General features: G+C 45.4%; 2 protein-coding genes across 2 annotated transcripts; one reads left to right on the forward strand and one right to left on the reverse strand.

Moving 5' to 3' along the window:
• The first annotated feature begins 1,240 nt into the window (after positions 1-1,240).
• Positions 1,241-4,644, forward strand: LOC120959566 (uncharacterized). The gene is made up of 3 exons (XM_040383032.2): positions 1,241-1,584; positions 3,726-3,905; positions 4,009-4,644. Exons 1-3 carry the CDS (start codon positions 1,518-1,520, stop codon positions 4,218-4,220), a joined length of 459 nt encoding a protein of 152 aa, XP_040238966.2. The 5' UTR covers positions 1,241-1,517; the 3' UTR covers positions 4,221-4,644.
• Positions 4,645-4,901: 257 nt separating this feature from the next.
• Positions 4,902-7,082, reverse strand: LOC120959565 (odorant receptor 46a-like). The gene is made up of 5 exons (XM_040383031.2): positions 6,566-7,082; positions 6,211-6,504; positions 6,077-6,145; positions 5,660-6,008; positions 4,902-5,564 (listed from the first exon to the last, which is right to left on the reverse strand). The coding sequence occupies exons 1-5, from the start codon at positions 6,964-6,966 to the stop codon at positions 5,511-5,513; spliced, it is 1,167 nt and encodes a 388-aa protein (XP_040238965.2). The 5' UTR covers positions 6,967-7,082; the 3' UTR covers positions 4,902-5,510.
• Between the last annotated feature and the right edge of the window lie 6,157 nt (positions 7,083-13,239).

Genomic DNA, 13,239 nt, shown 5'->3' on the forward strand with positions numbered 1-13,239 from the left:
ATTTAGAACACAATAAGCAGGCAAGGGTTGTATATACAACTTGCATACAAGCTATAAGCACCTTGAGAAAGAGGACAAAAACAGTGACAACCGTACATTGTGAGGTGTTCTATCTCTTTCTAACAAGTGGAGTAGCCTACATTATTCCTTTGAGACAAAAAGAGAAAAAAGATATGCACAAGGGAAGGAAAAAGCGACAATGAAAAGATATGAATCAATCTATTGCAGTTCTAATGTGATTATGAGACTTACGCACTACCGACAGCGCTATCGAGGCTGTGATTAATGCGATGTATAGGTCCAATATGAGTATTAGGTAGTAATTTAGTTGGGGCCAGTTTTTGTACTGATTTGTACTGACCTGCTCGTCTAAAGCTTCTTCTACTATTTGGCGTAAACGTCCTACGCGGACATGCCGGCCTATACAGGCTTTCAAGACTATTAAATACCACGTAGCCGGATAGTCAGTTCTTACTACGGGGGGACGGTCCATTCTGGGCTTGAACCCATTACGGGCGTGTTATTGAGCGGTACAACGGGACCGCTCGTCTAAAGCTAGCAACTCTGATACTTGCAAGGCCTAACGTAGTTCAATTCTAAAACTGAGCGCCAATGGTTTGACTATCTTCATTTTGTATAAGACAGCTCTTATCGAGGCACATTGCATTTAAATAAGGAACAAGATTTTTAGTTGATTTTATCCAATGTTAAGATCATTTTGATGTAGAAAAAAACAGTCTCCTTCCAGTTGAACCATTCTTCCCACTCACGTGCTCCAATCGTGAGCATTCACGTGGCACAAGCAATATTCCGGGACCTTCGCAAGTAATGCTTTGCCGAATGTCAGTAGACTGGAAATGTGTTAAGTTAGGGCTTCTGGCACACTACTGACTAAAGGATCTAAGCACGTTTATGGCTATTTCCGGCCAACCAAAACCGGCCCCCGAAACAGCCGAAGCGAAGCGATCGTGTTGTGCCGGTGCGTGATTTATTGATCATTAATTGTACGCTAATTACTAGCAACGCCATCGATGACGACATGATTAGCGCCACACGACACACGAAGCGCAATTCAAAATACACAGTAAAAGGCTATTCTTTTCCTCCCCCACCTGAGAACTGGTAGCAGACTACTCCTACTACTCAAAGGTGTATAAATGTACATGATAATAGGTATGTTCGATTTACAACTGATCTTCAGCAAGTCCACCCAGAGTCATCGCCAAAAACAATCATAAACCTCTCTGGCAAGAAATAAACAGGAAGCTCTGGGCAAAAGCGGGCGTGCGACATGAATCCACAACAATCCGCAAGTATCCGGATCGGTACCGGTTTAAGCTACGCTAAACGGATGGCTTTTGGGGAGGGCGATTAATGGCAGGAAGATGATAACATTGCCAACATAAGATCACCGGTCGATCGATGCGCTCGGGTCAGTTGTCCGGTGCGAGCGGTTCGGGCTAGTGTGGTGTAGTGTGGCGTTGGTTTTTGTGCAGAATTGTGGCAAGTTTTGTGATATGATGGCAGCTACCAGTCGGTTGGGCCTCACCATCCTTGCGGTGGTTTTATTTGCCGCGAGTTCTGGTAAGAAGCGTTACACTGGCAAGTGGATCCGTATGTGTGTGTGTGAATTTTTAGTGAAAATTACGAAACAGTGCCGTTAAATGTGTTACTTTAAGCTCCTTTTCTAATCCACTAGAATCAGCCATCAATTAGTCACTAAATTCTCCAGCCTTATCGCGTGGCTGTACTTTGAAAAGAAAGGAACCCTCATTTACATTCCCAAAGTGATTACTATCTTGTCAAAACCAAACAACGACACTCCCTCACACTAGGCAAGGTCGCCTAAACACAGCGTGACAAGGCCGTTTTATCAATCAGCTAATCAGTGTAGTAAGATCACATTCCAGCCCAGTTTTTTCCCCAACAAATTCCACCCTGACACGGACCGCGTGTTTGTCATGTTCCACCGCTCCCTTCCCCATTTCTTTTGTTAGTTCCCGCGTGAGGTACGAATAATTAATAGATTTTACCCCATTCTCTGTCCCCGCTTTTTTTGCCTCCCTGCACTGGACCCTGCTTTTACTGCGCGTCGTTGCCCGCAACGGTGTTGATTGATGTGAAGAAGCAGGCAGGGAAGTGACCCGGAATGTACGCGTTTATCGCATACCTTGCGCGGACACCGGTTTTCGTTGGCACTACCGACACAACTGACATGCTGTCAACAGTACCATCCGGCCTCCCGTCTCCCCTTGCCCCCCCGTCGGGGGGAAAATGGGAAGATTTGCTGCGGTCCGATAAGAACGAGACATTGCATTAACACTGTGTACACAGCGCTCGTTACAAGTGGGCTTGGACGCATCGTCGACACCTGCTGCTGCTGCTGCTGCTGGATTGTTTATTTATGCTGTCTCACCACCACGGGGCATGGTGGACAAGGTGCGATGACCACGTGCGGTGAAATGTATGATTGGAAAATCTGTTTGCATTTTCCATGCGTTTTACCGACCGGTTCGAGTGTCATGAAAATACAGCCACTTCGTTAGTGGTTCCGACCACGTGTGTTCCTGTGTGTCCCAGTGTCCCTGAGAGGATATGTGTGTGCGAGTAAAGGCCATCTTCCCATTAATAATTCATGATTTCGTTGTGTTCGATACGAGAACTGGACTGGATAAACAATTGCCGGTCCTTCCAGGAAAGCTTGCTTATCCTTTGATGGTGTCCATCCCGGAAGCTCGTTATCTTGCCTTTCTTTCCCGGCATCTATTACGAATGTAAAATTCCAATTAGTGTATAGCGCTGAATATCGATTATCCGATGCCTGTAAGCGACTCGTTTTTTTGGCAATAAAGCTTTGACCTTTCGTTTTACACCTGCTAATCTATTTCAGAATCTGATTAGAATCCCCTCTACGGTGTATCCCACAGCCCTGTGGGAGAGTTATTTCAAATGTCACTGCTATAGGATGCCATGAAAATTCCACTACTCCATCATGATCGAAACGCGCGTACGCTTTCGTGTTTTGTAAATGCAAAATTGGACTCTTTTACGGCGGTCACGGTTCCGACTGGACGTATCTAATCGTACAAAACCGACTCTAACAGCGTCGTGCGTAATTGTAGCTACATAGCACAATGAATTGGAAATTATTTATTACTACCACTCCTACCGACAGTCCTGCCCTTAAGGGGAAGGATTTGACCCAAAACGAAATTTGGCTTACTTTCCCCACATAAAGGCGAAAGGTTCTTCATGGTACACCTTTCTTTTTTTGGGTACGGTGGGCAGACCACGAACATAAAAGTAAACCGTAACATTGGGGTCTAATTGTTAGCGGCACGTGCGTTACTGTTTATGATATGCTGCGCCACGTGGAAGGCAGGATCATATTTTGCACGTAATAATCATGAGCTTATGAGCTGGGGTGTGTGTGTGTGTGTGTGTGGCCGAGAGCTTGTGTAGTCGAGGTCGTAGAATAATTTACGACGCGATACACAAACATGGGGCATGAGTTTTTATACCACACCGCTTTTCGATAGGAATTTATGGCCCTGCGTTTAACCTTCACTAATAGTAGAGCTGGAAGCAAAATGGAGAACATACCTTGCACTATTTTTAAAGCTTCTTCAACCACCTCCAACTGGATTCCACTTGCTACTAAGACAGACAGCTACAAGATCTCGCGTTACTATGGGTGTGTTGTTCTTTGCTTCAATTCTCCATAGCAACCGCACTCCGTTGCTACACCTGCAACTCGTACGACAACTCGGAATGCTTTTCACTGCCGTCCAACTTCACCGAGGAGGAGTACCGGGATAATCGCACCATACCCGGACGGCTGCTGGTCGAATGTCCAACGGACGCTCAGGGCCGTCCACCGCTCTGCAGAAAGATGGACATACTCGGTAAGTACCGAAGCAACCCCGTCCGAAAGGAATGCTTTTTGATCTTCCAACGCTAACCACAGCATTCTCTCTTTTTGTCTCTCTCTCTCTCTCTTTTCTCTAGTACTCGGTGGCAGCTTACCGGATCATGTCCGAGTAGTGCGCGAGTGTGGCTATGAACATTCCCGCCGTCCCTGCTACAACCTGGAAAACGGTGGCCACGAGGAACTCGTTTGCCATTGCAACACCGACGGCTGCAACGGAGGTTCGCCGCTTACGCTTTCGGGAGTGCTGCTTGCTTCCACCGGCCTGCTACTACGATTGATGCATCGTTGATGGTTGTCACGTCGCTGGTACTGTGTTCTTCTACCCCGCCGCTGCCGCCACTCACGCAGCTTCCGTTTTCATTTGTGGTGGAATAAATTTGCACCACCACTACATATCTGCCAGATTGGCGCTCGATCCCGCAAGGCTGCAGAATCTAATTTGACTTTTCCTCTTCATGGATGGGACAAAACGGGACCGAATAAGAAGAGAGTTGAGAAAAAAGCACACACACACACACACACACACAAAGCAACTCATCAGCAATTCAAATCATTTCTAACAGTCATACAACCGCAACCGGAAGCAATGGTTCTCATTTCGCCAATTCACTTTGTTTGTGCAGGGTAATGGATCGATCTGTCCCCGAGAGAAAAAAATGGCTTTAAAAAAAGGAATACACACACACACCCGCGCACACCGTTATGGTAGGTAAAGCTTTTAATGGCAAACCGTGACAGAGTATTGCTGAAAAGTGAAGCAAACGAACCACAAGAGGTACGGGTAGCACACAGTTGCAGGATTTATTTATTTTCTTTGCAAGATGGGTTTGGTGGAAACCTTGCACGAAGACAAATTGCACCTCTCCTGATGATGGAAATTGAAAAATGTTTGAAGATATATTTGTGGGTACATTTTTTTTTCCTACTCTTTGCTCGTTCTGTGAGACTAATTTTCCTTCGTTTGCCCGCTTGTTTAGGTGACTGTACTTTACATTACGAAATCGATTAATAAACGAAAAGAGAAGAAGCGAACGATAGCTCCAGGCAGGGGCAAAGGCACAAACATAAACACACACACAACGACTCAGCAAAACAGATCCACGACGGGATGTCGTGACGTCAGAGCTGGGAGCGATTAGTGGTTGGTGACGAATTTTAACGCCCCACTGTCAAGATGAAGCGCATGGCGACAAGGCAGAAGGCGGCTTTGGCCACACGAACTATCGCCACCAAAACGACAGACAAAACTCATTATCACTTCTTTCAAAACTTCAGCAACCTTCAAGTCTGTTTCCACCCACTGTTTTGTGGGAGGGGAGGAGCGTGCGGGCGGCTTGTTCTTCCAAATTAAGGAACGGGTGAGAAAACAGCTTTTTGTGAGCGGTTGGCAAAACAATTTCCGGCACCGGTGTTATGCAAATTACTTTATTTTGTGCGGCTGCGTGAAGGTGGGTGAGGTGGGTGAGGTGTCGCGAAGCCACTGGTTGAGTTTGAAACTTTTCTACCGGTGCTACGGTACCAATCCTTAAGGTGGTTAAGCAATGATTGTATCCTTTGGACGGTCGTTAATGCCGTACCTTCAGTTCATCACCCGGTGCAGGAAGGCGTTACAGCTGTAGGCAGTTTTCATAACCTGCCAACATAAAACAACAGGCGAAACAGTGGTGATGGTTCGTGTAAAGCGACCATAAAGGAAGCGGATCGAGCGAGCGCCCTACGAAACCTTACCGCTGTAAAGGTGGCAAAGGACAGAAAGCCAAACCCGCCGATGCTGAAGCCGTAGTTGCGCTGGGCGTTCCGCAGCATAAACAGAATGTCCTGCAGATCACGTCGATTCCACAGCCGGTACCACTGATTCGCGTACACGCCGGTACTGAACTCGGCCGCCTTACTGACGACCAGCTCACCGCAGTAGCAGAATAGCCATATTTTGTTCACATTTGTGAGCAGCATGCCGTATGAACCATTTTTAAACTTGATCTGAATGTGAAACAACGACACACAGATGTGGACGATCGAGCAGAGCACCTGCATCAGGTACACCTCCCGGTAGATGCTGGAACATCGAGCAACGAATCTACACCAACAAATAGCAGACATAGTGTAAATGCTTCACGAGACAAAACGAGACACAAAAAAACTCACTGAGAAAGTCCGGTGTGGATTTCAAACACCTTCCGCATCAATCGCCGCTGCTCCTGCACGTTATCGGGACTGAAAGATACGCACAATAAGCGAAGAATGTCCGGCGATTGCATACCTTTAGGCGTAACGCTTACCTTTCCCCAATTTGGCGCAGATACACAATCAATATCTCCAGCTGGGAGGCCGAGTAGCACACAAACAGATAGAAGGGACCATCCAGCCCCACAAACACCAGCGCCACCCACTGCACCTGCACGATCTGCAGCAGATAGTTGATCAGATACCAGGGATGGATGCGGTAGTCAGCAAACGGTATCGAATAGCCCAGTGGAAGTGTTCGATCGGCGAGCCCACCCGACACCACGGGATAGATTAGCAGCATTGCGCCCGTCGTCAGGTAGGACAGGATTGTGACCAGCAAGAGCTTTCTGTGGTTTGTGGGAAAATGAAAATGTCGAAAATTTAGCTGCAAAATTACACATATCTTACCTTGCTAAGCGCTGATACTTCCCGCAGATGGCAGCCTCGATCGGACCGTTCAGAGAGCTGCGATCGCTCAGCACGGTACGGAGCATCGCCGCGATCTGTTTGCGCCGATAGACCATGCCGTTGATTTTGAGCATCAGCTCGAACGCGGACACAAACGCCGACACGCTCAGTATGATTGTGTCGAGATCGTTCCGGTAGCTGTACGCATGCAGCAGAATGATACAGAGCGAAATGACCAGCTCCGTTTCGTGAAACTGAAACAAAGTGGTCGGTACGGGAGCCACCAGAAAGTCATCGTCAAAGATGCGCAGCAGGCTAATTTTCAGAAACCAATGAAACACTTCGTAGATGCGATTGTAGCTCAGCTCGAGGTACTGGTGAGATTTGGCCAACGAGAACATTTTTTAATAGGTTGAATAAGGGCTCCTTACCGCCACTACAGAGTGAACTAGCGAACCAACGAATGGTGGTTGAAAGAGTTGCAGTTTTGATAATATACTTCCGGTGTGCAAAAGAAAACCTTGAAAAAACGAGAAACGTTTTCAAATTATACCGATTAGGTTGAACAATCGGAGCACTACATTATTCAAACAACAGCAAACAGCTCAATTACATCTGTAATTTTACACAAACCATTTACAGCTCTTGACGTACCTGTCCGTTTAGTCCAAATATTGATTTAAAAGGTGTGTTACTGGGTAGCAAATCGCCTTTTATTGACTATGTACGATACTTTTCAAATTTGCATACATTTAGGCGCCAATGTGCAATATCGCCTGAATGATGGCAAATTGCACTACAGCAGGGAGATCTTTACCATTCCGAGCGTATTTTTGTATTACTCAACAAAACCTTAAGTTGAATTGTTTTCCATTTCCGAGTCCTTTTCGTCGCTATAGCAACCAATCTCTTGCCATCCTACTTACTTAGTTAATTGGCTCTACTTTATTCTGGCCTCTACAGCACCCATCACAGCCTGTGAGAATTAGTGCCCAGTGGGGTAACTACTACCATACGACTTATTTTATGACTTCATTAAACCGTGGCGTCATTGGCCTGATAGTTGACAACATCCAACTCCACACAGACATGCGCCACCAGCATCTGTCCATGCCCTCGAAATAAACAGGACATAAATTTCATGGCGAGAAAGTTGCCACGACAAAGAAGTGCTGTGCGAATTTAGGGCAGCAGCAACCGGGGGCGATAAATTTTCATCGCGTGAAAGCACCCTTCAGTCACAGGGAAGATCTTTGGTGAGCTAACCACTATTAGCGCTACCAGAACTAGCAACATTGCCCTGTGAGAAAAGGTTGATACAGGAACTAATTCGCCCTGGAATCGGTAGCTACGTTCCAATGCATGTACGGCAGTAGCGTGTGCACAACGATACGTGTGCACGGAAGCGAAGCGAAAACCAGCAAATATTTAATCAAACGCTCGCCCGGCTCTGCTCGATTTATGATGCTGCAGCTGGAGGATAATTGAATTGCGACCCCGGGTGTGTGTATGAGTAGAACACATTTCACCTTGACCAAGGTGCGGAACCAAGGTGTTGAAATGTAGTAGACAAAAAAAAAAAACAAAAAGAAACTGAAGCTTTACGATACAACTTGCATCCAGATGCCAAAAGGGAAGGTTGCATTGGAAGGTTAGACGTCTATTAAAAACATTCGCGCTGCGCTAGCTGTCGCGTAGTACTGCGTGTACTTTGAAGTATATTAAATTCTAAAGGAACCCGTACCCGTACACCACCTTCCATTGTCGTATAAAATATAATTTTAATTAAATTAATTTTCACAGTCCCACTTTACAATCTGCCCAGCTGTTGCTCCCCTTACGCTGCGTGTCCCGGTGCTCTTCTTCACTTCCGGAAATTCAATTTTAACTAAAACACACTCGCCTGTTCGTTGTTGCAACCTCGTTTGTTATACTTCACACAGGGGTTGGCTGGGTTTAGCAAATGCAACCTCCAAACTTTTCGCCTTTCGCCAACTGCATGCACACTTCTCCTGGCTCTGCAAAAACGCAAACACTCCGCACGCTCTGAAGATCGCTGCCAGAGCAAAGCACACAACTTCATCACCGAGTGCATAATTAAATGGAGCAACGCATCGTAGTAACCGTGTTGGAATCGTGTTGGAAAGTTTCAAAACACACACAGCCACAGGCACAGAGTGCTGACAAATGTTCCTACTAGATTCATTTCCCTACCAGATAAACCTAATCTCGAGGTTGGAGGTGTGCATTCGGACGCTGAGGTCATTTCTAAACCAAACACACAGCGTGCACAGGGGTTCTAAACTTTCCGGTTGAGGTCAGCCGGATGCACTTGCTATATACTGCTACTCCGCTTGATTACGCACCCGTAATGCACTTTTTGAACTCGAGCCAACGCAATTTTTTTTTGTCACATTCCGTACATTGAACTGTTGGGTGCGTTCTTCTGCATGAGCTGGTTAAGTAAGGTTCTGTACGCTTCTGCGACTTCTGCGTATGCGATCATGTATGCGACACGTGGAAAGCGAAGTGCAATAAAATAAAGCGATTAGTTTCAAATCTCTTCAGCACACTCACACACGCAATAGCAGCAAAGTGTATACCCCCCCCTCCTTTTTTCCGGCTGAGCAAGTTTGCAACCATTTTAACGAGCGCATCAACACAAATCGTCATCGCCGATGCTCGAGAACTCGATCACTCAACTCAATGGAAAAAAAGAACGGAAGCAGTGTGAAAAACAACAATCAATGAAAAATGAAAACTTTCATCTCAACTGTTCGGTGCCATTTAGAAAAGCAGTAGAAGCAGAAGCGAACATTAAAAAAAGACAGCAACCCCATGCATGCCCATACCCAACGCGTAAAGGTTATTCATCTAAAAATTGCATCCACTGCAGTTGCATTTCCTCCCTCCCAGTGCACGATTGTTGTGCTGGTGGATTGTGTGCACACACTACCAACGCCACCACCAGCATGTTGCTTTCAGCAGTTGCTGTTCTGTTGTCCTGCGAAATAAATCCCTCGCGATCCAACACAAAAAAAAACCGGGGGAGCCACGAGACAATAATAAAAAGCGTGACGTCGGCTCTCTCGCTATCTCTGTCTCGTTCTGTGTACGATTCTCGGGTGGGATGAAAATAAAAGTTTGTGGGCGCCATCGTGACGCATCAAATCTGCCATTTTCGCCAGCATGGCGCCACGCCAAGCGACGGGCTTGGACGGTAGACACGGGCGGTCACGGGGGTTTTCCGCACGGATTTCCCGTGTTGGCTGTTGTTGTTTTCGCGTTTGCTGCTGCTGCTGCTGCTTGTTGTTGACCACGCGCGTTATCGAGGGCGCATCCGGGTGACTTTTTGATTGGTAAGGGTGATGATTCCCTCCCCCCACTACTGTACAGAATATACAAACACAGACTCACACATGTATATTTAATCTGTGATATTGAAACCGACAGCTTTCATCTCCGTTTCCATGGAATGAATTCTAATTCTTCCTGTCGTATTTTCCGCACGGTGCCCAAAAATAGACCCAACACACTCAACCCATCCACATACGTTTCCGTTGTAGATATCAAAGCGAAAGAGCATAATTTGATCAAATTAACTAAAAACTTCTATATCACTTCAATCGACATCAAAACACGGACGGAGTCGGAAGTTGTGGCAGATTGTGTATTCCATCTACGTTTGGAAATCTGTACAATGTTAAATATTAACTACCGCGCGGTTTTATCATCCCAGGCACGTGCTTTATCGCCTCGATCGTTCACACAGGGTGGAGAAAGTTTATGCTCCACACAAAAAGATTTTGACATTATTTGGTGTGTTTGAAGGGTAGAAAACATCAAAACCAACAGCTTGCCCCCTCTGAATAACGTCCCACAGGGTTGTTGTGTAGTTACATCCGGGATGAGGGGAAAAAATCGCACCCAATCGAAACTAGTGTTGGTAAATTCAGGATTCGGAAGATTCGAAGATTCAATCCCTAGAAAGATTCGATCGGATCGGATCCCGTTTGTAGGATTTGAACCCCTTAATTATTATTCCGATTGGGATTGCGATTGGAATTAGAGGCTGTCCCCAAATTACGCTATTAATGGGGGTCGAGAGAAACCATGTATCTCTAATTTCGGAAGTCGAATCACGCAGTTTTCAGTAAAAATATAGCAAATGCTCGTGTAACGTAGCATTTAATGAGAAGTTATAGTAACTAAATAAATTATTTGATTTGATGTTGAATAAAAGTCCGTGTATCTCGGGGACCAGTACTAATTATGATGAAAGTACTTCAAAGTTAAATAATTTGAAGTAAAACAGAATGACCTCTAATTCCAGCTTTAACTAATTAACACCCCCCCCCCCCTCCCCGCTGCAAACTAGAATAAAACGCTATACCACATTGAGATTAGGATTGGGATTCAAAGATTCGAATCCCATCCAGGATTGGGATTCGAAGATTCGAATCCCTTCTGAGATTCATTTTTCCCATCACTAATCGAAACACCCATTTGGTTGTGTTGCAATAAACGTTTGATACCGGGAAGACGGTCTCATGTTTCGGTCAGCTCTGTCCGCTAGCCCTAAAGAAGAACAACTGGTCAACAACCTCAGGAAAAAGTTTGCCTTTCCTTCCAACCGGATTTGCTTCAAAACTGCGGGTAAACCGCAAACAAACAAGTGCCCGACTTTCAACCCCTTTTCTGATTGCAGATGGAGGAAAAGATCGCCTTCGAAGCATAAAGATTCGCTTCCTTCCTGTCTTTTGTTGGGATGTGTTTTGGTGGTATCAACCAGTTGATTACCATACCGCTGGCAGATAGGGTTCGGTTCTTATATTGCGCGAGTTGGAATTCTCATCATTGGAACATTTCCCAAAGCCTAATAGTTGTTGCCGAATAATCGATATAATTCGAACGCTTTTGTTTCTCTCACTCAATGATGCCGGGGTGTTATCCGTGTTTCATTTATTGTAAGTACAATCGTTCAAAAGCATCCACCACTAAGCAGAGATTCATAGAAACAGTCAAGTAATGAGAATTTGCCCTTGAAACCAATCTCTTTTTCCCCTTCTTAAGCTTTACACAACACTCACACACACACACACACACACACACACACACACACACACACCGAAAAAAGTGTTCTTCTTGGGCCATTTTGTCCATTTTGTCTCGTCCCAAAATCGATTCGGCTGTATGTCTTTTGGATTACTGATCCTCTTTTTGCTTTCATTGCTCGTTCTTTCAGCGGCGAGTAACAAAAAAACTCCGCTCCCACTTGAAGCGAAAGGCCAACGCCGAAATGAAAAGCAGTGGTAAGTTTTAATTGGATTGAAAAGAAAGGGCGCCTGGTGGAGCTTTTCTTTATTTCATGGCGTGTCGGTGGAGCCTTTTCTTGTTGGGTTAGTAGTTTTAGTAGAAACATCAAGTAACGGGGGGAGGAAAAGTAAAAGATGCTTGGAAACAAATACAACCTCACGCCATGTCGGGGTCACCATTCCGATGGGGCCCCAGTCCAGTCCAGTCCAGTCTGAAGTCGTTCGATCGATTGTTTTATGCCAAATTGTTGGGATAAATAAAAGGTAGCAAATATATATACAGCACCAGTTACATGTTCGCGCCGTAGACCGGTAGAAAGCCAGTTCTGTGTTCAGCTGCAAATTGCAATTAAATCACTTGGCTCGGTGCCCTCGGTGTGACCGGTGAGTTGGGTTTTTTTCTAATTTCGCGTACACAAACGGTTCGTAAATTTGTGTCCAAAAGTCTAGCCCTCTAGTACGTGGCCACATGCAAGAAACTGCTTCGTTTCGGAGTAATTGGTTAAATAAATTCGTTTTGTTTGGTCGTGTGTGCAGTGTTTTGGGGGGGGGGGGAAAACAGAAAAGTAATTTCAGTGTAGTTTTGGTGCAAAATTTGAATACATTATGAACTTACTTTATTGCATGCAACCTTTGTTAGCCTGATTAGTAGCATTATAGTAATCAGTTGAGTAGATCAGGCGGCAGAGAACCTCCGATTGCAGATAAACGAGGCAAAGACCAAACTGATGGTGGCAACCAATAAATAATCAGAAGCTACGTAGGCGTGACGTGCAGATAGGTGAACGCACTTTTGAAGTCGTCCCACAATTCACCTATCTGGGGTCAAAGGTCAGCAACGACAACAGCATGGAAGCTGAGTTGCGCGCAAGGATGCTGGCTGCCAACCGGTCATTCTACAGCCTGAAAAAGCAGTTCACCTCAAAGAACCTGTCGCGACGGACGAAGCTGGGACTATATAGCAGCTATCTATATAGTACTGGGACTATATAGTACCTACCACTGTCGTACAGAGTATCAAGCTCGCCAGGCTCCGCGAACGGTTTCGGACACTCCTGAGACAGGCCAAGACCGCAAAGCGGTTGTAGCGCCGGATAAGTAAGTAAGTAAGTTGAGTAGGGTAAATGTACCAATAGTGGTGCAATTTGTAGTGGTACCGATGTGTTTTAATGGATTTAAAGTGTCAGGAAGCACAATTTCTGAATATTTTAAGACATATGTTTCGGAAAATGTTTTTTCTTCGCAATCACAACCATTTTTACCCTGAAATACATCAAATTTACTAAAAAATACATATTTTTGTGACTGCTTCGTTGTACCTATAATGGTGGTATGGTTCCTATAGTCGTCGTATTGTGT

This window comes from Anopheles coluzzii, chromosome 3 (genome assembly GCF_943734685.1).
Source record: "Anopheles coluzzii chromosome 3, AcolN3, whole genome shotgun sequence".
NCBI classification, from domain to species: domain Eukaryota; kingdom Metazoa; phylum Arthropoda; class Insecta; order Diptera; family Culicidae; genus Anopheles; species Anopheles coluzzii.

What these genes read in the sequence shown, in the direction of transcription:
- LOC120959566 (XM_040383032.2), top strand. Translation starts at nt 1,518, where the DNA reads ATGATGGCAGCTACCAGTCGGTTGGGCCTCACCATCCTTGCGGTGGTT. An exon ending in TTTATTTGCCGCGAGTTCTG is followed by an intron (nt 1,585 to 3,725) that starts GTAAGAAGCGTT and finishes AATTCTCCATAG; the next exon opens with CAACCGCACTCCGTTGCTAC. An exon ending in CAGAAAGATGGACATACTCG is followed by an intron (nt 3,906 to 4,008) that starts GTAAGTACCGAA and finishes TCTTTTCTCTAG; the next exon opens with TACTCGGTGGCAGCTTACCG.
- LOC120959565 (XM_040383031.2), bottom strand. Translation starts at nt 6,966, where the DNA reads ATGTTCTCGTTGGCCAAATCTCACCAGTACCTCGAGCTGAGCTACAAT. An exon ending in ATCCACACCGGACTTTCTCA is followed by an intron (nt 6,009 to 6,076) that starts GTGAGTTTTTTT and finishes TTGTTGGTGTAG; the next exon opens with ATTCGTTGCTCGATGTTCCA. An exon ending in CCTTTGCCACCTTTACAGCG is followed by an intron (nt 5,565 to 5,659) that starts GTAAGGTTTCGT and finishes TTATGTTGGCAG; the next exon opens with GTTATGAAAACTGCCTACAG.